Raw genomic sequence first — 27110 nt, 5'->3', positions numbered from 1 at the left:
AAATCGTCGTGTAAAAAAAAATGAAAAAATAAAACCAAATTTATTACAAAAAGCATTTATTTACAAGGACTAGCTGTGAGTACAATATTAAACTAAACAACTAAAGAATTACTACATACGACCAATCAGGTGACGCTTGCAATGAGCGGAGCGTTCTGATTGGTTCATAATACAGTGAAACTAATCTATACTGATTTTGTCGTTACAAATAAGATACATAATTTTTAATATAAACAAATTCTCTGAAAAATCACAAATACTTGTATAGTTTTAAGGTTCAAACAGATAGAATTAAAAAATAACATAACACGTGTTAACTTCTCAACTGCTTAAGCTCTGATCAGCGCTCGCACTACCGGCCACGTTTTTTATTTTATTCGCTATTACTATAACTTTGGAAATACTCCTTACTCGATCGAAAAATTGATTTCCCGCGGCAGATGCGGATGTAAATCGGATCGCGTGGTCGGCAGCTCAGAGGTTAAGGAATCAGAACTTAAAAATAGATTTCATAAAAAAAATAGCTAAAATCGTAGATTGATTGGGAAAGAAATCTGGACAATTCGCCATTTTTAACGTGCGAAAAACTATCGCCGTCCCGTTTTACGTCATAATAAAAAGCGAAACAGCGATACTTTTCCGCGGGGCTGGTTCAGACGCCAAATTAAATGCTTTTGGTTTGAGTTTTTTTAAGGTTTTTAATACATTTTTATGAGTGACAAATACTATTAAACGATTTTGAAGTTGAGCAGGAATACGAGGCATAAGATTTTAATTATTACAATGTTTTTTTTTACGGAAAAAATTCGCAGACCTTTGGAATATATTTAACAGTATAAATCAAAAGTTCGCATTTATACTTATCTATTTTGCCATCTAATTAATATAATGTTATTTTAGAGAAATTCGTAATTCATAAATAGCACCTTTCATTTTGCCTAAAAGCCTCTTATTTTTAAAATTTAATAATTTACAATAGAGATCAATTACATGTACTAAAAGATAATCAATTTTTCAAAATTCTTTCCTTATTTCAATTACACTGCACTACTTTAAAAAAGAACTTAAAGCAAAAAAGTAAATCAGTCCAAATGAAAAACGTAAATAATTAAATATAATAAATTCTCAACAAAATCATATGTAAGAATCAAGAGTGACTCAAAAAAAATTTGCACATGTTAAAATGGGTGTTAAAATGCGGACAGTCTAAAAGTATGCAATTTACAATAAAATATAAACTTAATATCTTAATTATTAACAAAAGTGCCTGACTGATAATTTAAAACAAAGAGGTGTCTCAAATATACACTAAATGTGTAGAAATTGTTCAAATAATTCGGGTGCTTAAATAAAAAAAAGATGTTCTTATGTGGACGTCTATTTTTGTATCATCATAAAATGCTTAAGAACACATAGTCGTGTTAAAAATGCAAAAATGTTGTGCCTACGCTATTTTCCATTAATCTCTCTCAACATTACATGCGTGTTCCAAATTTTATTCTCGCTCACAAGCTACTTATGTGCAGCCGTCGAAAACATCTAAAAATATTCATTTGAAATAATAGACCTCCATTGCACAATGTAAAAAATTTCAATAAAGATTGAAAATTGACAAAAATGTTTGTCATCATTCTCCTAGCGTAATTACTGGCCGAGTCTTATTTGCGAAGGAACTCTGCATATCGTAACCAAACAATAAATTACATTTCCATCATTTGATATATTATATAAAAAATATACGTAGTATATCCGAACCACGCGTTGCCATAATTCAAAAATTACAATAAATTTATATTGCAGCCAAACAAACAAATATCTTTATTTTAAGTTAACAGATACATGTGAAATAGATATGATTAAAATCGGTTCAGTACTTTTAGAGTTTAACAATAAAATTAAAAAAGCTAAAAGGGCTCCGAGAATAAAACTAAGAGAATGATGACCGTAAATTGTAACAATATTATATTAACTTTTTTAAACACCTTTTTTACGAAACAAATCATTCACTCGTTCATTCAAACGTCTACTAAGCTATAATAAAATCGTCAAACGCGTTTTAAATTTATTGTGTCATCACTAAATTGTCATAGCTTGGAATATATGTCGTGGAATTATTATAGAGTGAACAGTACCTTTTTATAAATTTGACAAAACAATTAAACATTCAAATTTTTTAAATTTCAGTGAGTCACCACTTTCATCCAATTATTTTGTCATTAGTTTGTCCTGAATTTTATATTACGGTACATACATCATTATACAACATAACAATTATTGAATAAAAATACTATTTAACAATGTTTCAGGAATGTGGACACTAAATGTTATTAAACATGTTAAGTATTAAGTTATTACACAGGTTATTATTGTTACATTATATGTTTCAAAGTTGTTAAACAATGTCAGATAATGTGGACGTGTTACACAACATTTTAACAAAATCTGTACGCTAATATAGTTGTTAAAAAATACAAGTTTCATACAACGAAATTTTGCTAAATCCAATGTTAATCTTCTGGAAATTCAATTACTATTTTAATGTTTTAAAGGGTCATTGATTTTGGATAATATAATACTCATCCAGTCAACTGTAAAAGTAAAGGTAATTGAAAATATTTAAATCTTGTGTTATATACAAGAAATATATATATTATAATTATAATTATGTAATGGATAATAGGAATAATTTTGGTAACTAGCTACAATCCTTTTAAAGGTATCTTATAAATACTAACAAGGCAAAACGATGCAAAAATCATTGCTTACATTGTTCCCATAGACGTAGAAAAAAAGTTTGGACGGAGTTTTACAATACGGCAAAATGAAGCACTAATAGTATGCCCGCTGTATATATACACGACTCACTCGCACACTCTTACCAATAGTGTGAAAGTCGGCTGGCATTACGTCATAGATTATCTCACGAATGCAAGTTGACTGTCACCCACACATGCGTACAAATCCGCCATTATGATGCTTCACTTTTTTTTAAGCGACACTCCGTCCTTTTTTTTTTCTACGACTATGATTTCTCCTACTTTTTTTTCTATTATAAGTGTTGCGAGTGATTCAGTTATTAGCAAATTCCTTAAATATTTGTTTTAATTATTAATAATTTATACCTACCTTGATTGAAACAATTTAAAATGTGATTGTTCTTCTAACTTACAACCATCAATCACGCCTCTCTCCCCGTGGGGTAGGCAGGGACTACATCATTCCACTTGCCACGATCCCTGCATACTTCTTTCGCTTCATCCACATTCATAACTCTCCTCTTACTTGTTCTTATTTTTCATATCACTGTTTTTTAATATTATATGTATTGCTATTTTTTTAATATGTTTACTTTTTAAAGTAATTTATTTTACCATGTGTGGGTTAGATTTATTCACCTTTGTTAGTATAGTCGCCTACTGAGAAAATTGTTTATAAATAAGTTTAAACATGTAGGTATTTAGTTTTATGTATCTACATAAATTTATTATATAATATTTATAATATATAATATATTTTGTTTCTCTTAAAGTGACTGTACAGTGAAGGATGGAGAATCTTTACCATCATTATGATTATTTTTGTCCGTATATCAAATAAAATAAACATAGGATTATTTTTAATTAACTAGTCGTTTGCCGCGAACTCAGCTACCAATTTTAATAACGAAATTGTGATTAACTTCAAAAGAAAACTACTTGACCGATTTAGGTGCCGTACGAACTTCGTTAAACTATTTAAAACAAAAATATTAATTTTCCTGTAAACACTTAAAGTTTTCAATGAAAAACTTAGTACCTATATAATATGTAGATCTTAAAATAACACAATTTAGTCTGGTCCACAAGCGACTCTATATATAAAGTTAAAGAGTTTAAAACACCATAATCTTGTCTCGGGGCACGCCCTGGAGATTATCGTCTATGGTGAGGTACATGTTGAATGAGAAGAACATGGCGACCGAGGACAGGAAGTGCCAGATGTCGTGGGAGTCGTAGAGCTGGAGTAGGGAACACACGCGGTTGTTGCGACGCGACTCCGCCGGCGTCAACTGGGCATAAGGGATAAATATATGTTTAAATCCATCCATATGATCACGTCTTTATCCTTTGCGGAGTAAACAGAGCCATAAATCTTGAATGGCTGACTGCCTCAGCTGTTCGGCCTTATGATAGAATTGAGATTGAGATTCAAATAGCGACAAGTTATTAGGCCATCGCCCAAAACAAGAATCTTATAAGCCTATCCCTTAGTAGCCTTTTACGACATCCATGGAAATCGATGAGATGGAGTGGTCCTTTTCTTTTTTTTTCCGGGAACCACAAAGCTTTTGCAACATCTATAAATTGATAGAGTTGGAAGCGGTCCCAATGTATAGTGTCGAAAACCACACGGCACCCGATTAACGTGACAAACAGTTTGTTACCGCTTCTTCTGCACTGACGCCTTGGAAGCGGCAGTAAACTTAGGTTTTAAGTAATTCATTTGAAGTCAACCAATGTTGTTAAACCGTACGTTTTGACAATTATTAAGCGATATATAGTATCCTATAGTAATGAATAAAAATTTTGAATTTTTGTGATAACAAAACCGACTCACCGCCCAGTTGGTGCTTTGGTCCAAGTAGAAGTAGCTCGAGCTGAACCAAACGCCGTAAGTCAGCGCTATGAATACCCAACTGGAAAGAAGAAACTAAGTTTATAAGCATATCCCTTAATCGCCTTTTACGACATCCATGGGATAGGAGATGGAGTGGTCCTTTTCTTTTTTTATCGGTGCTGAAAACCAGAAAAAAATACGATGGAATGATAGATCATTGATCAACTTAAGATCGAAGTAGCAATAACAATGAATAAATGATTCTCTTAAAGTGTACTGAGGAGTAGGATTGATGGTATAATGACAGTGGAATGATATCTCTCATCTGTACCTGATGGATTCCCTGTTCATAAGATGTAGTAACAGGAATAGAAAAGGGTATGTTTAGATGGTTCGGTCATGTGGAGAGGATGAATGAAAGCAGGTTGACTAAGCAGATATACAAGGAGAGTGTGGAGGGAAAGGTCGGAGTGGGAAGACCTAGACGAACGTATCTTGATCAAATTAAGGACGTCCTGGTAAAGGGTCAGGTCAAGAGTACCCGAAACCGCCGAGCTTGCATGAAGAGAGTTATGAATGTGGATGAAGCGAAGGAAGTATGCAGAGATCGTGGAAAGTGGAAAGAGGCGTGATTTTAGGTTCTCTATCTATAAGCATAAAATTTTGTGTCATAATTTTACATGGCATACCTTTGTTTAGCCTAATAATTGTTACGCATAATATTATTTGGCATAACTTTTTAGGCATATTTATTTAAATACTATATTTTATATCTACTATTAGCATAACCTAACCCAACCTAAGAAGAACTCGCCTTATAGCGCATAACACTACATCTGCTCCGCGCAAAAAATAAATTAGTCTAAACTATATTTATGCCTATTGAAATAAGTAGTATGCCAAAACAAATTATGCCAAAAAATAGTATGCGTAACGCGTAATTCCAAACAAAAATAGGAAAAATAAAATTAGTCGAATGAAAGGGATCCCTAGATTATATGATGATGATGATGATGATGATGAAAAGTGTACTGAATGACATCTCTCACCTGTACCACCTGATGGATTCCCTGTTCAACAGTTTCATCACTATGTAGAACAGCGTGTACAAGAACAGGTTGCTCATCAGAACTAGTAGAAGATGAGACGCGAAATCTCGGCTGTGTTGGGCCATTCTGAAACGCAAATAACAAACATACATACATACATACGGTCACGTCTATATCACTTGTGGGGTTGACAGGGCCAACAGTCTTGAAAAGACTGTTAGGCCACGTTCAGCTATTTGGCTTAATAATAGAATTGAGATTCAAATAGTGACAAGCGCCTGGTTGAAATGCGTGATGCTCAGATAGGCACAGATTCGAATCCCATGTCAGCCATTTACACCAATGACTGTTTTCGAAGTTATATACATTGGTTTAAATACTAACCGATGCTTTTACGGTGAGGGATAACATCGTGAGGTAAACTGCACATTCAGGCAACTGGATGTGTGACCATGATCGATTCAATACGGGTTAGGTTCCCCTGCAAAGGTTGCGGAGGTCAGACGGGAGTCGCTTCGTGTGAAAACCTGACTCGCCCAATCCAGGGTCCATGGTCAAAGGCACACCCCGGGCTCCTCTCCAGAGTTGTGAGGATGCGACCGGGACTAAACACCGGGGGGGTGGACAGAGCCTCCCACTCACCCGTAGCCGGCGATGGCCCAGTTGGCGAGGTTGGCGATGATGAGCAGCACGCAGCGGCCGCAGTGCGTGGGAGTGATGGCGGCCAGCGGGCGGGAGACCAGCTCGCGGCACGCTCGGCACACCATGGCGGCGTCTACACACACACACATACATACATAGGGGAGACCTGGGAGAGTTGTAACAGCGATGATTTCTGAAAATTCGTGACACACACACACACATACATACATACATACATACATACATACATACACACATACACACATACATACATACATACATACATACATACATACATACACACATACATACATACATACATACATACATACATACATACATACATACATACATACATACATACATACAGACATACAGACATACATACATATGGTCACGACTATATCTTCATCACTACATACATAGTATAAAACAGAGTCGCTATTTTAGTCTTGTTTGTCTGTAAGCTTAAATCTTTAAAATTACGCAACGGATTTTGATGCGGTTTTTTGTTACAGGTAGAGTGATTCAAGAGGAAGGTTTTTATGTATAATTTTTTCCGAATTTTGCACCCGTGCGAAGCTGGGGCGGGTCGCTAGTATCTTATACTATATAAAATGCACGTGACACAGCATACATACAAGCGCCCATAAATATGTACATATGGTCATGTCTATATCTTACATACATACATATGGTCACGTCTATATCCCTTGCGGGGTAGACAAAGCCAACAGTCTTGAAAAAACTGAAAGGCCACGTTCAGCTATTTGGCTTAATGATAGAAAAAAGAAAATACTTAAAAATTATTTATATGGCAAAACAACATTTGCCGGGACAGCTAGTATATATTTCTAAATATTATGTGTATATGTAACACACTTACATTTGTAAAATAACTAGCTGTCCCGGGTTGGTGATAAAAAAGTATAAATTTAGGGTTGTATGTATTTTTTATGCGACATACTAAAAAAAATAAAGAAATTACAAAAAGACTAATAATTTAAAAAAAAATGTTAAGGATGGATAACCCTTATCACTGAGGAGTATGAAAAATAGATGTTGGCCGATTTTCAGAACTACTCTATACGCTCACAAAATCTCCTTATGAGAATCGGTCAAGGCGTTTCGGAGGAGTATGGGAACGAACTTTGTGACACGAAAATTTTATACCTATCTATACTAATATTATAAAGCCCTAGTAGTTTCTGAGATTAGCACGTTCAAACAAACAAACTCTTCAGCTTTATAATATTAGTATAGATAAAAAAAATTATTACAATTTTCTTTTCTTACATACATACATACATAAAATCACGCCTCTTTCCCGGAGGGGTAGGCAGAGACTACCTCTTTCCACTTGCCACGATCTCTGCACACTTCTTTCGCTTCGTCCACATTCATAACTCTCTTCATACAAGCTCGGCGGTTTCGGGTACTTTTGACCTGACCCTTTACCAGGACGTCCTTAATTTGATCAAGATACGTTCGTTTCTTTTCTTCCTTATTTTTTTTTAATCAAAATTGCAACTTACCCAACTTGAACCTTCCAAGGTAATAAATTTGGAATGTCATGATGAGGCAGGTGGAAAGGTGGAGGAATGTGAACGCCAACCAAAAGTATAGGTTCGCGTTCAGCACTCCGACCAGACCTGGGAACAAACAGACACACATATAACATTTAACATACATACATACATATAATCACGTATATATCCCTTGCGTGCCCTATCAGTCTTTAAAAGACTGTCGGCTCTGTCTATCCCGCAATGGATATAGACGTAATTATATGCACGTAATTGTTATTTATTTAGAAATTTTCAAATTTCTTAAAGTCAAATAGCTGAACGTGGCCTATCAGTCTTTAAAAGACTGTTGGCTCTGTCTACCCCGCAAGGGATATAGACGTAATTATATGCATGTAATTATTATTTATTTAGAAATTTCCACGCGCAATAAGTCGCCGGCAACAAGCTAGTCCATACATATAAAAAAAACAACAACACACCGATGAATATGATGAGCGCTAGCACTCCGAATGTGGCGTGCGCGCGCGCATTGATGTCGGGGTGGCGCGCCTGGTACAGCTTCACCATGCACAGCACTGACGTCACGTACATGAACGACGTGTCTGCCAACACCGTACAGAATAAGCCGTGTGGTTCCCGGCACTAATATATATATACAGGGTGATTTTTAATTCAACTGCATAAATACAACTGTTAAGTGTGTTCATCTAAAGGATATTTAAAAACGTTAAAAGAATAATATCGGTTCATATTTCAGAAAGTACGAAAAAAAATAAAAGTATCAAAATCCACGATCCTAAATACGTCATATCACCCCGGCCGGAGGAAAAGCGACGCGTAAGATTCAGAGGTCAACGACACAATTCATTCAGCTGAGCGATCTCGACAACTCTGTACTTTACTTGATCTTGATACTAGAAAGTTTTTGAGGGTTTTTTTAATGTGAAAATGATGACGTTTAATTTAAATAAAAATAGGCTCAAACAGCTCAGAAGCATGGGTATAGTCTATGTTTAAAAGGATGCAGTTGTTTTAAATGTCACCCTGTATAAAATAAAAATTATAAAATATAATAAACAAATAACGGTATAAAAAACAATAGGACCACTCCATCTCTTTCACATGGATGTCGTAAAAGGTGACTAAAGGGTTTTACTTATATACTTGGCGATGGGCTAGCAACCTGTCACTGTTTGAATCTCAATTCTATCATTAAGCCAAACAGCTGAACGTGGCCTATCAGTCTCGGCTGAACGGCCTCTGTGGCGCAGCGGTAGTACGCTTGTCTGTAACAACGGAGGCCCCGGGTTCGAATCCCAGTCATGGCATGATGAGAAAAGAACTTTTCCTGATTGGCCTGGGTCTTGGATGTTTTATCTATATGAGTATTAATTATAAAATACAGTATCGTTATGTTAGTATCTCGTAACACAAGTCTCGAACTTACTTCGAGGCTAACTCGATCTGTGTAATTTGTCCCGTATATACTTATATTATTTTAATTATATTTATTTCAGTCTTTTCGAGACTGTTGATTGATCCAATGGCAGAGAATGCTTTGTGGCATTAAGTCCACCCGTTATACATTTTACGTGCATAAAATTTTAATTAATAAATTATTATGTAAATGATAGTTTCTCACCAAATTGAAAGTTCATCCCGTTCGGACACACGTGATAGGCAGCGGACAACATCCCCTCGCTGACGAGAGCTATGCCCATCGCGTACAGCAGACCAAAATGTTGGGGAATGCCTAGCTCCTTCTGCGACGAGATATATCCAAAATGAGAAGTGGATGAAGCGAAGGAAGTGTGCAGAGATCGTGGCAAGTGGAAAGAGGTAGTCTCTGCCTACCCCTCCGGGAAAGAGGCGTGATTTTATGTATGTATGTATGTATGAGAAGTGGTCACAATGTGCCGTGTGGTTACCGGCACCCAATAGAAATAAGAATGGGACTACTCCATCTCTTTCCCATGTCGTAAAAGGCGACTGAGGGAAAGGCTTATAAACTTGGGATTCCTCTTTTAGGCGACGGGCTAGCAACCTGTCACTATTTGAATCTCGATTCTACTTTTAAGCCAAACAGCTGAACGTGGCCAATTAGTCTTTTCAAGACTGATTGCCTGAAGCTGTTTCTCAGCCCTCTCCAGATATGTGCGGATGCAACCGGGACTAAATCTGAAAGGAAGAAAATGTACGTATGTACTTACATTAGTTTTGACTCCAACACGCTTCTATGCACTGCTATTTTTATTTCAAGAATTTTTTGTTGTGGCTCATTAGAGTTTATTCTCATTGTAATCACGTCACATACATATAATCACGTCTATATCCATTGCGGGGTAGACAGAGACTACCTCTTTCCACTTGCCACGATCTCATTCTCCCAAAAAGGCGACCCATCCCAACTAACGACCCGAATCAAGTCTCCCCTCAACCCTCACCTGAGCGGCAGTTTTGGCGAGATGGTACCCGTGCCTCCTCCACACGAGAGCCAGGAACAGGATGCCCAGGGTGACGTAGCCCAGATTTGAGTACACGTGGTTGAAGTGCTTCACACGACTTAGTAACTAGTAACAATGGGGACCCATCCCAAAAGTGACCAGAGTTAAGTGTGCTTAACCCGCGTTTAAGCAACAATCTAAAGCAGATAGTATCTCTGGCTCTTTATAGTATAAAACGGCGACCCATCTCATAGCTGACCACACCAAAGTGTGCTTAACTTTAGTAACTTAAAAGTAGTATTTTCTCATCTAACTATACCTAAGCGACGACCCATCTCGAACCTGACCATAGTTAAGCGTACTTAACCCACTAAATTTAACAACATTTATCAAATCTTAATTTTTCTTCCACCCAAAAAAGGCGACCTGAATCAAGTCTTCAACCCCTCACCTGAGCGGCAGTTTTGGCGAGATGGTACCCGTGCCTCCTCCACACGAGAGCCAGGAACAGGATGCCGAGGGTCACGTAGCCCAGATTGGAGTACACGTGGTTGAAGTGCTTCACACGACTTAGTAACTAGTAACAATGGGGACCCATCCCAAAAGTGACCAGAGTTAAGTGTGCTTAACCCGCGTTTAAGCAACAATCTATACCAGATAGTATATCTGGCTCTTTATAGTATAAAACGGCGACCCATCTCATAGCTGACCACACCAAAGTGTGCTTAACTTTGGATACTTAAAATGAGTATTTTCTCATGTCAACATACTTAAGCGACGACCCATCTCAAACCTGACCACAGTTAAGCGTACTTAACCCGCTAAATTTAAAACATTCATCAAATCTTCGTTTTACTCACATAAATACATACATAAAATCACGCCTCTTTCCCGGTGGGGTAGACAGAGACTACTTCTTTCCACTTGCCACGATCTCTGCACACTTAGTTTTAATTCCCCCCCCGCAAAAAAAACGACCCATCCCAACTAACGACCCGAATCAAGTCTCCCCTCAACCCCTCACCTGAGCGGCAGTTTTGGCGAGATGGTACCCGTGCCTCCTCCACACGAGAGCCAGGAACAGGATGCCCAGGGTCACGTAGCCCAGATTGGAGTACACGTGGTTGAAGTGCTTCACACGCCGCGCACACCCATCTCACACGCGTCCACACACTACGGTGCTTCACTTTGATACATACATACATACATAAAATCACGCCTCTTTCCCGAAAGGGGTAGACAGAGACTAACTCTTTCCACTTGCCACGATCTCTGCATACTTCCTTCGCTTCATCCACATTCATAACTCTCTTCATGCAAGCTCGGCGGTTTCGGGTACTCTTGACCTGACCCTTCACCAGGACGTCCTTAATTTGATCAAGATACGTTCGTCTAGGTCTTCCCACTCCGACCTTTCCCTCCACACTCTCCTTGTATATCTGCTTAGTCACTTTGATGACTTAGTAACTAGTAACAATGGGGGCCCATCCCAAAAGTGACCAGATTTAAGTGTGCTTAACCCGCGTTTAAGCAACACTCTAAAGCAGATAGTATCTCTGGCTCTTTATAGTATAAAACGGCGACCCATCTCATAGCTGACCACACCAAAGTGTGCTTAACTTTAGTAACTTAAAAGTAGTATTTTCTCATGTCAACATACTTAAGCGGCGACCCATCTCAAACCTGACCACAGTTAAGCGTACTTAACCCACTAAAATTTAAAACATTCATCAAATCTTCGTTTTACTCACATAAATACATACATAAAATCACGCCACTTTCCCGGAGGGGTAGGCAGAGACTACCTCTTTCCACTTGCCACGATCTCTGCACACTTCGATTTACTTCCCCCCGACCCGAATCAAGTCTCCCCTCAACCCCTCACCTGAGCGGCAGTTTTGGCGAGATGGTACCCGTGCCTCCTCCACACGAGAGCCAGGAACAGGATGCCGAGGGTGACGTAGCCCAGATTGGAGTACACGTGGTTGAAGTCAGACAGAACCATGAGAGGGTGGGCGCAGAAGAAATTGAAGTAGCACAAATCTTGATTGCCAGATTGGTTTAACATCTGTAATGGAAATGCATAAACTTTTGTAATAGACCTGCGTCACGCGTCTACATCCCTTGCGGGGTAGACAGAGCCAACGGACTTGTAAAGATTGATAGGTCACGTTCAGCTATTCTGCTTAAAGATAGAATTGAGATTCAAATAAAGACAGGTCACTAGCCCGTCGCCTTGAAGAAGAATCCCAAGTTTGTAAGCCTATCCCTTAGTCGCCTTATACGATATCCATGGGAAAGACAAGGATTGGTCCTCTTTATTTTTTTTTATTGGTGCTGGGAACCGAACAATTCTTAAGATATGAGGAAAATAAAATAGTTGATTTGATCTGTGGTTTAAGATTGAGAAAGGTGTTAGGCAGGGATGTGTTGCGTCACCGTGGCTGTTCAACCTATTTATGGATAGTTGTTTGACAGATTTGAAAGAGTCTGAAAGTGGATTAAGGATGAATGAATTACTCGTCAAATGTCTGCTCTATGCCGACGATCAGGTTATACTGGCGTCATCAGCGGAGGAGTTACAGGAGATGGTAAACTATGCATGAAGCTTTAAAAGAGAAAGGAATGAAAGTGAACGTAAGTAAAACTAAAACACTGGTTTTTGAAATGGAGAAAGAAATGACAGCATGTAATATTTTGATTGGAGGAGAAAAAGTTGAGCAAGTGAAAGAGTTTGTATATCTAGGATCAAAGTTTACATCAGATGGCAAGTGTGATAGTGATATTAAAAGGAGAGTGAACGCGGGGAACATGGTGAATGGAGCTTTGCATGCCTTTATGAGCAGTCAGAAACTATCCAAAAAGGCTCGACTGGCTGTGCACAGGGGCGTGTTGGTCCCGACATTAATGTATGGGAGTGAAAGTTGGGTATGGCAAAAGAAGCACGAAAGCAGAATAAATGCAGTGGAAATGAGAGCGTTAAGGAGTATGTTGGGTGTGAAATTGAGTGACCGGATAAGGAACAGCGTGATAAGGGAATGTTGTGATGTGAAAGAAGATGTAGTTACAGGAATAGAAAAGGGTATGTTGAGATGGTTCGGTCATGTGGAGAGGATGAATGAAAACAGGTTGACTAAGCAGATATACAAGGAGAGTGTGGAGGGAAAGGTCGGGGTGGGAAGACCTAGACGAACATATCTTGATCAAATTAAGGACGTCCTGGTGAAGGGTCAGGTCAAAAGTGCCCGAAACCGCCGAGCTTGCATGAAGAGAGTTATGAATGTGGATGAAGCAAAGGAAGTATGCAGGGATCGTGGCAAATGGAAAGAGGTAGTCTCTGCCTACCCCTCCGGGAAAGAGGCGTGAGTTTATGTATGTATGATTTGATCTGATTCGATATGTATGTATATATGTACCCTAAAAATCTATCTGTTATACGGACATAATACTCATATTGGCGTCGCATCACTTAAATCTAATTATAACTACTGCCGCTTCCAAAGCGCATGTGCAGAAGCAGCGGCAGAACAAACTACACTGTGCACACAGTATCAAAGTTAACTTACCACTTTTAATTTGTCCCGTATACAGGGTGACTTTTAATTCAACTGCATAAATTTAACTGTTAAGTGTACTCATCTAAAGGATATTCAAAAACGTTAAAAGAAAAATAACGGTTCATATTTCAGAAAGTACGAAAAAAATAAAAATATTAAAATCCACGATTCTAAATACGTCATATCACCCCGGTCGGCGGAAAAGCGACGCGTAAGATTCAGAGGTCAACGACACAATTCATTCAGCTGAGCAATCTCGACAACTCTGTACTTTACTTGATCTTGATACTAGAAAAAAAAATTTTAGACATTTATTTATATGTTTAGTTTTAATTTCTTTTTGTAGTATTGGCCTTTAATAAAGCGTGTGACGTTTGAGGGTTTTTTAAATGTGAAAATGATGACGTTTAATTTAAATAAAAATAGGCTCAAACAACTCAGAAGCATGGGTATAGTCTATGTTTAAAAGGATGCAGTTGTTTTAAATGTCACCCTGTATAATTATTTATTTACTTACCAACTGATATGTGATGACAAGTTGTATGACGGGTAATGTATAGAAGACTGCCACAGTCAGCACGTTCCACAGGTACATCTTGGAGCGCGCGGACAGGACGCGGGGGCGGCATCTGTATAGCAATGCAAAATAAATAATAAAAACATACATACATATACAACACGTCTATATCCCTTGCGGGGTAGACAGAGCCTACAGTCTTGAAAACACTGAATGTGGCCACGTTCAGCTATTTTGGCTTAATGGTAGAATTGAGATTCAAATAGTGACAGGTTGCTGGCCCATCGCCTAAAATATGAATCTCAAGTTTGTAAGCGTATCCCTTAGTCGCCTTTTACGACATCCATGGGAAAGAGATGGAGTGGTCGTATTATTTTTTGGTTTTGGTACCGGGAACCACACGGCATAATAAAAAACATCAATAATTTATTTATTGTCACAATGAAAAAAAATAAAAATAAAGTAAATGTTTCTTTTTGCGTTGAATAGACCATTTGTCGAGGAAGGCTTTAGGCTATATAACATCACGCTGCAACTTTTAGGAAGACGAAGTAATAGACAAAGTGAAAAAAAATCGGGGAAAATTGTTCAATTGTTCATCCTTGAGGGCTTCAGTGATGCCCAAAATAACTATTTCACGCGGACGAAGTCGCGACAACAGCTATATATTTATAGCTAATATAAATATATACATATATAAAGCTGTTCCCGCGACTTCGTCCGCGTGAAATAGTTATTATATATATATAAATATATATATTGAAATTTCTTATACTGACCTGGCTAAGTTGGCAACGCATAGTTTCCCACCCAACATATATATATCCTTATCGGCGTTTACGTCATCCAGCGTGGAGAAATCCGATTCCGTATCCGACGAGGAGCTACCGCCATCTGTTAGTGGAAATTGGAACTATTACTACCTACTTTTTCTTTATAAGTGGCATTATTATAGGACAGATGATGATTTGAATGCTGCAGTGCAGTTTGTTACCGCTTCTTCTGCACTGACGCTTCGGAAGCGGCAGTAAACTTAGTTTTAGGGGGAAGTCCCGTAACGCCGGACGGCACCTAGCGCCGGACACTCGTACTATTCAAGCGAGTACAAATCAGTTCGATTCAAAATAAAAGTGAAAGGGGTGCTGGGGCGTACAGGTACAAGATCACGCGCCGCGCCTCGCCAGCGACGCACACGGCCGCGGCAGGAGTAACCATTTGCTGTTTTAGGCTCGAAATCACGGCGTCACCTAAATATCAATGTAAGTAATTCTAGTATATTTATGCATTTATATTTGAGTGGTATTCAAAGATAAAATCAGTACTCGATTGTTATCCGTAAAATGGTAGAATATTATTACATCTTTTAAACAATTTTAGTAGGTACCATCTAATGAACGAAAATGTGAGTCCCTTAGCACCGGACACTAAGTCGTCCCTTAGTGCCGGACAGTAAACATATTGATATTTCTTGTAAGAAATTACGTATTTTATTCTAATTATTTAATTTTGTTTTAGAGTATAGAAGAAAGAAGATAGTTAAAATGGAAGACAAGAAAAAGAAAGGATCCTGGGATCCACAGAGCTTACAAACTGCTATTGATAAGGTTATGTCAAAAGAACTGAGTGTAAGACAAGCTGCAATGCGATACAATATTCCTAAAAGCACTATACATGATTAAATAAAGGCCCTAAATCGAGAAGAAGTAACAATGAAACCAAAGTTAGGTAGATTCACTAACACCTTCTCAGCAGAGTATGAAGAAGTCTTGGTGGACCACATTAAAGATTTATCGAATAGATGCATGCCGCTCATGAAAAAGAAGTTTCTAAAATTAGCATACGACTTAGCTGAAGTCATGAAGATTCCTCATCGATTTCATAAAGAAAAAGGCAGTGCTGATAAATAAAAAATAAAAGTCGCAATAAAAAATACGATTTCATGAAAAGGCATTCTGACATTTCGTTGTGAACACCGGAATCGACAAGCATGATGCGCCCCGATGGATTTAACAAACCACGAGTGGATCTCTTCTACGACAACCTTGAAAAGCTGATGAAACAGTACAACATTCACACCCTCAAGAATTTATAACTGTGATGAAACTGGTGTCAGTTGCGTGCACAAATATTCGTCCGGTACTAGGTGCCACTTTTTAAAATTATGTTTTTTGTTACCAAAGTTTGTTTGATAGTATTAATTATTTTTTAGCAGAGGTTGCATTTTTGTTAAATTAATTTGATTTCTAACTTTGTTATCTAATATAAGTCATAATTTTATAAACATTCCTTAAATATTTCATGTTTTATTTTGAAATAACCTTAGGTGTCCGCCACTGGGGGACTTCCCCCTAAGCTCATAATTTATTTGACGTCAACCAATGTTGTGAAACCAAAAGATATGACAATTATTAAGTGATGTTGAAGTGTCCCATAATAATGAATAAAAATTATGAATTTTGAAGGGTTTTAAAAAATACTTATACCGTGTGGTTCCCGGCAACCAATACAAAAAAAGAATAGGACCATGCCATCTCTCTCCCATGGATGTCGTGAAAGGCGATTAAGGGATATGATTATGAGCTTGAGATTCTTCAAGCAACCTGTCACTATTTGAATCTCAATTCTATCATTAAGCCTGACAGCTGAACGTGGAATTTCAGCCTTTTAGAGACTTACGGCTCTATCTACCCCGCAAGGGATATAGACGTGACAATTATCCATCCATCTCAGTTTGTTCCAAATGCTGAACGTGAACTCTAAATTTATTTTCATACTTGTCAGTCTCTGTCTACCCTTTAAGGAACGCAAGAACGTGATTATTACTCACTCATATGTATGTGTGTAAAGATCTTACCTTTTGACGGCCTCTGTGGCGCAGCGGCAGTACGCTTGTCTGTGACACCGGACGTCCCGGGTTCGAATCCCGGCCAGGGCATGATGAGAAAACAACTTTCTCTGATTGTCCCGGGTCTTGGATGTTTATCTATATATAAGTATTCATTATAAAATACAGTATCGTTGAGTTAGTATCTCGCAACACAAGTCTCGAACTCACTTCGAGGCTGACTCGATCTGTGTAATTTGTCCCGTATATATTTATATTTATTTACCCGGTCTAGTGACCTCCTGACCGTCCCCCCTCCCCCAATGCGATGATGACTCCCCGCTGGTGGTGACCACTCTCCGCCGCCTGACCGCCGCGGTGTCGTCATCATGCACCGCGGCGCCGGTCAGACCTTCTGCACATTTATACTGGATTTGAGAAAATTTGCTGTTTTAAATGTGGAATGGGAGGGGATAAGGATGGGACTTGGGTTGGGTTAGGTTAGGTTAGGTTTTTTTTTAATATTGGCAGAGGATTTATGGTATTATACATTTATAATAATTGCAGGTTTATATGTATACTAGCTGTGCCCGCGACTTCGTCCGCGTGGAATTGTTATTTTGGGCATCATTGAAGCGCTCAAGGATGAATAATTTTCCCCGTTTTTTTTTTACATTTTCCATTATTTCTTCGGTCCTAATACTTGCAGCGTGATGTTATATAGCCTAAAGCCTTCCTCGTTAAACGGTCTATTCAACACAAAAAGAATTTTTCAATTCGAACCCGTATTTCCTGAGATTAGCGCGTTCAAACAAACAAACTCTTCAGCTTTATAATATTAGTATAGATTTAGTACTGCACGCGACTTCGTTCACATTGAAAATTCACTGAAAAAGCTGACTAATTTCGCCAGCATTATGCTGAGGGGGTACCCTTTCGGGAACACCATACTGCATGTCTATATTTGTACATATTCTTGTTTGCTTTTTTTTTTAGTTATGGTGTTTTATGAATATTCTATCTTTTTTTTACTTTTGACGCTACTTTTGAAGTTGGACTTATCTGAAAATACTGTATTCAAATGAATAAATTCTATCTTTTTTTACTTTTGACTCCACTTTTGAAGTTGGACTCGTCTGAAAATACCGCATTCAACATTCGTATCGAACATTTTTTTTGTAATGGTGTTTTATGAATAAATTCTATCTTTTTTTTTTACTTTTTACGCCACTTTTGAAGTTTTCAGTTTTCGCGTTTCGCAAGCAGAAACATAGCGACAGTACAGTTCGACTTACCTTCACTGGTACCGACTTCCGGCACAGAAGCCTGCTTCCGCTTCTGACACAGTACGGCAGCAAATGCTGCCAAGTAGAAGCTGAGGAAGAAGCCTAACGCTGCCCCAGCGGCTATCATGTATTCCTGATAAGATATCGTCTCCACTATTGTGAAGCTGGAACAAAGATTAAGAAAATCAAATAAAATTTTCATCAATATGTATATAATATTTATATATATACATACGAGTCTTGTTATTTTCCGGTAACATATATATACTTACATATATAAATATATATACAAAAAAATATATATATTTGTATGTTGATCAATTTTCAACATACGAGTCTTATGTATTATATTGATATTGATGAAAAATTAAAGTAATTTAAATTTTATTTTATACATACCTATATAATATATAAATACATATTATATATATATATATATATATATATATATATATATATATATATATATATACATAATATTTATAAATACATACACATATGCGTGTGTGTTTGTATGTCAACTAACCTGAAAGTCTTCACCCTCCCATCGTTGCCGCTAACGTTCAACGTCCTGCTTTCCCGCCAACCGAAATAAGACGCCATCTTGGGTAAACTCGCGTTAGTTCCGACCGACGCCATACAATCGTCGTCAGAGGTCTTCACAATGAAAACTATGTAAAAGCCGACAGGAAACGTTTCTTTCTGTGGGTTAGAAGTACATTTTTTAAATTTTAATTTGTAACTTTTTTTTGTGTGTACTTACATACATACATACATAAACTCACGCCTCTTTCCCGGAGGGGTAGGCAGAGACTACCTCTTTCCACTTGCCACGATCCCTGCATACTTCCTTTCCTACTTACATACATACATACATATAATCACGTCTATATCCCTTGCGGGGTAGACAGAGCCAACAAAGTCTTGAAAAGACTGATAGGCCACGTTAAGCTATTTGGCTTTAAGATAGAATTGAGGTTCAAATAGTGACAGGTTGCTAGCCCATCGCCTAAAAAAAAGAATCCCAAGTTTGTAAGCCTACCTCTTAGTCGCCTTTTACGACATCCATAGGAAAGAGATGGAGTGGTCCTATGTTTTTTTGTATTGGTGCCGGGAACCACACGGCACCTTAATTTATTATTTATGATTGAATATAATTAACATATTTATCATACAGGCGAAAGGTCAGGTCAAGATTAACAAAAACCGACGATGTCGCATCAGGGAACAAACAACACTGCAGCATTTTCACCGGACGTCAATTTACATTTGAAATTAACTCACCGTTAGTGTGATGCCCCCTCTTCGTGTCATAGTCAAATAATATCCATCATACAATATGTCTCTCTCGTTATCAAATACTGGACACTAAAACAACAAAAAAAACTGGTTAAATTATCTTTAAAATTTAAGCATTTGATGAAAACAGTAGTAACTCATGAAAGCATTTGATCAAAACAGTTAGTAACTCATGAATACGTTGAACAGCCAAGGTGACGCAACACATCCTTGTTTGTTACATACATACATTATATTATATATTTTTAGTATGGTACTCGCAGAAAACCAGCGTCATGGCTCTGCCATGACACATGCTGAGCGAGGGCCATTTTTGGTGCATGCATGTAATTTAACAATTCACTAATTCCAAATTATATTTTGTTAATTTACCAAATAAACGATTTTTCTTTCTTTCTTTCTTTCTATATACTAATATTATAAAGCTGATGAGTTTGTTTAAACGCGCTAATGTCAGGAACGACTGTTTCGAAATGAAAAAAATATTTTTGTGTTGAATAGTACATTTATCGAGGAAGGCTTTAGGCTATATAACAACACGCTGCTTCCACGCGGACGAAGTCGCGGGCACAGCTAGTCAATTGCACAATTTAATATTTCAAGGCTACCCGGCTCAATCTACCACCGTAACATACATATGTAATACTACATACATACATACATATGGTCACGTCTATATCCCTTGTGGGGTAGACAGAGCCAACAGTCTTGAAAAGCCTGATCGGCCACGATCAGCAACTTGGCTTAATGATAGAATTGAGATCCAAATAATGTAATACTCACCGAGTAATTCTGTATTGACACCACAGCGCAAAGGTCATCGTCTGACTCTATCATGACCACGACACTCTTGGACTGCGAGAACCAGCTGGACCTTATGCCTATCCCCATATCGGCCATGCTCTGAACGAAATAGTGCCTCTGTAGTGTGTCGTGTTCGATTTCGCTTAATGGCTGTTTGCAGGCGACCTGTTGGCAAAAATTTCATTCATTCATTCATTCATTCATGTAATCTATATACATACGTATACGAGTACATACATATAATCACGTCTATATATTGAGATTCAAATAGTGACAGGTTGCTAGCCCATCAATTAAAAAAAAAAAATCTCAAGTTTGTAAGCCTATACCTTAGTCGCCTTTTACGATATCCATGGGAAAGAGATGGAGTGGTCCTATTCTTTTTTGTATTGGTGACGGGTACCACACGGCACTATAATCTATATATCATATACATTCTTCTGTATCCTATGCGGGGTAGACAAATTCAAAAGACAAATTCAAAATTTTTGTTCATTATTATGAGACACTCCATATCTATACTAATATGATAAAGCTGAAGAGTTTGTTTGTTTGTTTGAACGCGTTAATCTCAAGAACCACTCGATTTTTTTTATAAAAAATTTAATAAAATTAAGTTTGATGCAAGTGCAATGCTTATATTGATATATTTTTGACTCAGACTTATCAGAACAGAAAACTAAGCTTTCCGTCACAAAGTGACAGGATTTTGATACCGGGACCTTATGATTCAATACTATAGCACACCGCTACAATAGCCAGTAAGTAATGTACTGTACATTAGTTATCGTGTCAACAACAATGTAGTTTTAAGAGATCTATATTTGTAAATTGACGTCCGATGAAAATGCTGCAGTGTAGTTTGTTCCGCCTTTCTTTTACACATGCGCTTTGAAAGCGGTAGTAGTTATAATTCGATTTAAGTGATGTGACGTCAATAAGTGATACCTTGTATCTAATTTTGAAAATAAATCTATTCTATTCTATTCAACAAAAACAAACTCACTTTTTTCTTCAGATGCTGAGCGTGTACGTCTAACTCGGTGCCAGCCGACTGACTGAACGGATAGAAGTAATACCTCGGCTGACTCGGAGTACTGGTCAGGTTTGTGACAGAATTCAGTTTGATGAAAAAATCCTGAACCGTTTCCACCATTATTGTCACTTTTATATCATCCGGTGATGATGATGTCAAGTGAACAATTGGTGTGTTGCCCGATGAGACATCTGTAATTATTTTTATTTTTTTTTAATTAGTTTAGATTTTGCGTAGTACGTTTGGCATAATATTTTTTGTCATAATATGTTTTTGACATAAATGATATAATTTTAGTTTGAAAAGTTATGAGTGACTGATGGTTATGCCAAAAAAAGGGTGCTGTGTGAAATATTGTGACTTAAAATATTATGCTTTCCGTTATTTGGTCTGTTCGAAATTATTATGTACATACATAATTGTTTTAAAATTGCTTCTTTAAAACTATTGGAATAATACTAACTTTTGTTTTCAAATTTTCATTAAAATCCAAAAGAGTAAAAGAATTTTGTTAGGTATTTTTTCCAATTTTATAATATATTTATGTGATGAAAGTTACCCTATGTTCTTCTTCACACTCTTTAAATGTATATACGCGAAATTACAAAAAGATTGGGTCAGTAGATAACGCGTGAAAAATTAACAAACAAACTTACTTTCGCAATTATAAACATCAAGTTGTTATTGAAATTGCGTGAGATGAGTACGTACGCACACCAGACAATTAATATACACAAAAAACCCACACACACACAAATGTTATATTATTAAATCATAACTTTTGCATTTTTTTTCTATATAAGTATTACAGGACAAGTGTTATTAAATAGCATACAATCAAATACTAAAGTGTAAAATGTATAAGTTTGTGCGTTGAATAACTATAACAACCTAGTAATAAATACATCAAATCAAGATTTTTATTTTTAAACCTTCTTAAGAACATACATAATAATTCCCCACAGACAGGCCATTTTTTATATATATATATATATACATATAAATAAATTATTTACGTATCAACGATCCGCAGTAGACCTTAATCCATTCACCGCGCACTACGCAAGCGTGAACAGAAAGAGAAATCACAAGATACTTTTTGGAAAAAACGAAAAATTTAAAAAGCTTTTTGTTAATTTCGTCATGAAATTTAGGCATCATGATGATTATGACTTTTGATTATGTGCTAATAACTACCTAAGCACTTAACACCTTGAAGGCCAGCGTTCCTTTTAAAGAACAGTAAGGAAAGTTCTTCAAAATGGACACAGAATCCCTTTAAAGAAGAGAAAGAAACACTCTTTAAACTCTTTAAAATGGACGCCTTCCCCAAAATGGCGCTGATTCTTCGCCCAAACTAATCGACTACTGGTAAGAGAAGATGGCTGCAGTAACTCTTCCTTCCTGTATTGGTAGCCTACTCGCCGAAGGGGCTTTATGTTTCAATAGATACTAAGTTAACACCGCTAGACATCAAGAGGTTACAGTATGTATATACAATATCTCTTACAACACTAACATAAAAAACACAGTAAAAAATTTACAGTATACCAAAACAATTGAATCAACATGCATAAAGTTCATTTTGCATAATGACGTCAACACAGAAAATTATTATTTTTATTATATTAGTATATAACATATACGTCTCCGTCTGCATGAAACGAAATACCCCGTTAATTCCCGTTCCCATGGGAATTTTAGGAAACCCTGTCTTGGTGAACCTTAGATCACATGAACCTATTTGTCAAATCTAGATCTAGCAGTTTGGTTGGATTGTGCATTATCTGTCGGTCAGTCAGTAGGAAGAGATTTATATACATAGATAGATTATTTCCACCAGACATATGCCATTGCTATTTAAAAAGCCCACTGTACAGGCCGTATTATGCGAAAAACAATTATGCGTTAAGATCACGTCACAAACGACATACCACAATTATCCTGATCCTCGCTGAACTGATTGGTGTGAGGGCAGAGGGTTCTCGATATGTTGGTGAACTGTTCCAAGCTGACCGGCGTCTGGACCAGCATCGGGAGCTGCCAGGAGAAAACGCCTGCAATATCAAATATGTAGTTCACTATAAATAATAAATACATAAATAAAAATAATTTATTTCAGATTTGCATCCATATTATGTTAGTAAAAAAATAATTTTAACTTATTCTAGGGTTAATAACAATTCATTTTAAATTAATTCTATACCAATCTATACTAATATCATAAAGCTGAAGAGTTTGTTTGTTTGTTTGACCGCGCTAATCTCAGGAACTACTAGTTCGAATTGAAAAATTCTTTTTGTGCTGAATAGACCATTTATCGAGGAAGGCTTTAGGCTATATAACATCACGCTGCAACTATAAGGAGCAAAGAAATAATGGAAAATGTGAAAAAAACGGGGAAAATTATTCATCCTTGAGGGCTTCAATGATGCCCAAAATAACTATTCCACGCGGACGGAGTCGCGGGCACAGCTGGTAAGATAAGTAAGTATATGTAGAAGTAAGTAGCAGTGTAAGTAGCAGGAGCAAGAAACTGTATAATGTAATAGTATAATATAAGCCTAAAGCCTTCTTCAATAAATGGTCTATTCAACGCAAAAAAAAAAATCAATTCAAACCAGAAGTTCCTGAGATTGCGCTAATCTAATTCAAACAAACAAACTCTTTGTAATATTAGTATAGATAAAACCAAACCATTAGAAAAAAAATATACATACAGAAGTAAGGATTTGTACCTTTTTGCTGCCTGGCTGTTATGAAGAGAGGATATGATCTGTTGGCGAAGTCGCTGGCTACCGACACCCTGGCCGGGGTTTCATACTCTATGTTATCCTGAAAAACATCATAGCTTTTATAACCATACTGGATGTAGCGGGAGCGATGGAAATTCGTGGGAAGATCTTCCGCCAGGCTAGGTATTATGCCTGGGGAACCGCGACTCCAACAATGTGTTGTCGGAAATCTTTGCTTGCGCGATTTAGGTTTTTCGCTGTTTTTGATTGATAGCATCGCATAATTTTATTTTTTAGACTTGTGGCGTATAGATTTCGCCACACTGGCCATCCGCCCTGGCTTTGCACAGGTACCGTTTACAGATATAAACCTTCCTTAGAAAACCCTCGTTTCAACATTTCAAACAGGAAAAAAGTCTGTCCCATACTTTCCGAGATTAGCACTTACAGACAGAAAATAGGGGGACTTCTATCGCTTCATTCCCTTTAGTAATTATCTTTATGCAAGCTGTTCAGTTTCAAGTAGATACTCTTTTTGCCAGGATGTCCTACTTTGATCAAGGTATGATACATATGATCAAGTTATGTTGCTGTGTGGTTTCCAGAATTTTAGAATAAAGCCAATTTATATTTTTATCATGGATGTCATTATAGGTGACTAAGGGATAGGCTTATAAACTTGGGATTTCACTTATAGGGCATGGGCTTACAACCTGTCATTATTTGAATCTGGCCTTTCAGACTTTTCAAGACTATTTTGTCTGCCCCGCAAGGGATATTGACGTGACTATATGAATGTATGTATGATCTATACATACATACATATGGTCACGTCTATATCCCTTGCGGGGTAGACAGAGCCAACATTCTTTAAAAGACTGATATGCCATTTTCAGCTATTTGGCCCAATGATAGAATTTAGATTAAAACAGTGATAGTTCACCAGCCAATCGCCTAAATGAAGAAACTCAAGTTTGTTAGCCTTTCCCTTAGTCGCTTTTGACGACATCCACAGGAAAGAGATGGAGAGGTCCCATTCTTTTTTGTATTGGTGCCGGGAACCAGACGGCACATATATATATACATTTGTATACAAAAAGGTCTTTATGCACAAAGTTGATTGGCAGACGCTTCTTTGCGCAATAAATAAATTATACTTACACCAGCAAACTCCATGATGTATTCGGTGTATTTATTTACATAAACTGTGTAATATTTACTGAACACATACCTGAAATTAAACTTTTATTAAATTTTAATGAATTTGAGTTCAGTTATGATAGGAGTCATTATGCCATGTTTCTGATCCTCCACATAATTCAGCTTATTATCATGGGAAACCTGTACATTCAGCAAACTTTAACAACATTCATCGAAATTGTAACATGAATAATCACACCTTATTCATTTAACTAATTTTGATGATATTTCATAGAGATAGAGCAGCCCCTAAGGAAGAACATAGGCATAGACTATGTATACATACATTATATATAGTCACATCTATATCTAATGTCTATATATCCCTTGCGGGGTAGAAAGAGCCAACAGTCTTGAAAAGACTGAAAGGCCACCTTCAGCAGAATTAGAAGAGATAAAATTTTGTCAGTGAATTTAATGTTTCTATAATAACAACAATTTTATCTATAAGCAAATAAATAACTGAGCTAGATAAAGTAAATGGAAGTCTAATGATTCACACACAAAGAAATTTTTTATCAATAAAAAATATTTGTACTTTATGATATTATTGGGAAAAGTTTAGTTTAATATCAGAGTTTTAATGACAGTAATACTTACGTGTTGTTATAATGAAATATTATTTGGTTCCCATCGCTGTTTTTGTCTGCTGAACAAGGTATTAATAACAAACTCAGCAAAAATACTGTTATCGCCATTGTGTATGATATGCAGCATCAGTTGAATATATAACTAACTAGACAAACTTTGGATTAGGAATTTAGTAAGCTACATTAATAAGACAATAATTTTACTAGCTTTTTAGTTTTTCTTCCAAAAATCGAACAAATCAGCAAACGTTTGATCGCCTGTCTGTATTGTTTTGCTTTGTCAAAAATGACAAATTTGACGGTGGTACTGGTACATACCACAGACGTCAATGTCAACTTGTATGTAATTGTTGCGTTCGTTGGAGGAAAAATTATCCGCTTAGTCGGGCCAAGTGCAAGTTAGGTGGGTGATCTCCGCTAGGAGTACCTATTAATTGTACCACACCACCGTGAATGGAAACGTTGGAAGGGGAAGGCTGACGTACCTCAAATAAAGGACGTCCTGTCACGCGCGAAGCAGTTTTAACCGCGCGAAAAACTATAGCTGATTATTATTATGATGTGAATTGGGACAGCGATAGATTTTCATGGTCTTTTAAACTTCTCGGGTGATTACCCTAGGATAAACATTTGACTTGAATATGATAAAAATTATTACAGGAGAAAAATTATAACAAGCGATATGTGTCAAAAACTAAAGATAGATTTGACAAAAAAAAAATACATGAAGATAGTAAAAGTAAATCAAGGAACTGTTTCGATACTTGTTTTAGGCACGCTATCATGGGGCAATGGACAACTCGGCCTTTTAATATTTTAAAGATTTCTTTTTTGAAACGAACCTTTTTGTTTTATTTTACAAAATGTTTTTTTTTTTTTTATCATAATAGAACGCATCTAAAACTATAGCCAATAGTAAGCCAGCAGACACATTTGGATTTAAAAAAAAAGGTCGTCGCCCAATCAAATAACGTCATTCATCTCACCGGTCGAATACTTTGC

General features: G+C 36.9%; 1 protein-coding gene across 1 annotated transcript; it reads right to left on the bottom strand.

Annotated features, from left to right (window-relative positions):
• Positions 1-39: 39 nt before the first annotated feature.
• LOC106131017 (SID1 transmembrane family member 1) lies at positions 40-26405 on the bottom strand. Its single transcript, XM_013329996.2, has 20 exons — positions 26119-26405; positions 25480-25549; positions 24322-24418; positions 23518-23640; positions 21554-21774; positions 20527-20712; positions 19729-19812; positions 18971-19146; positions 18454-18608; positions 17445-17573; positions 15114-15228; positions 14335-14446; positions 12146-12328; positions 9459-9579; positions 8296-8418; positions 7823-7939; positions 6288-6420; positions 5646-5771; positions 4597-4675; positions 40-4048 (listed from the first exon to the last, which is right to left on the bottom strand). Exons 1-20 carry the CDS (start codon positions 26214-26216, stop codon positions 3872-3874), a joined length of 2625 nt encoding a protein of 874 aa, XP_013185450.1. The 5' UTR covers positions 26217-26405; the 3' UTR covers positions 40-3871.
• Positions 26406-27110: the final 705 nt, after the last annotated feature.

Source organism: Amyelois transitella, chromosome 30 (genome assembly GCF_032362555.1).
Source record: "Amyelois transitella isolate CPQ chromosome 30, ilAmyTran1.1, whole genome shotgun sequence".
NCBI classification, from domain to species: domain Eukaryota; kingdom Metazoa; phylum Arthropoda; class Insecta; order Lepidoptera; family Pyralidae; genus Amyelois; species Amyelois transitella.
The sequence above is the reverse complement of the archived record's forward strand: the minus strand, read 5'-3'. Positions and strand labels throughout refer to the sequence as shown.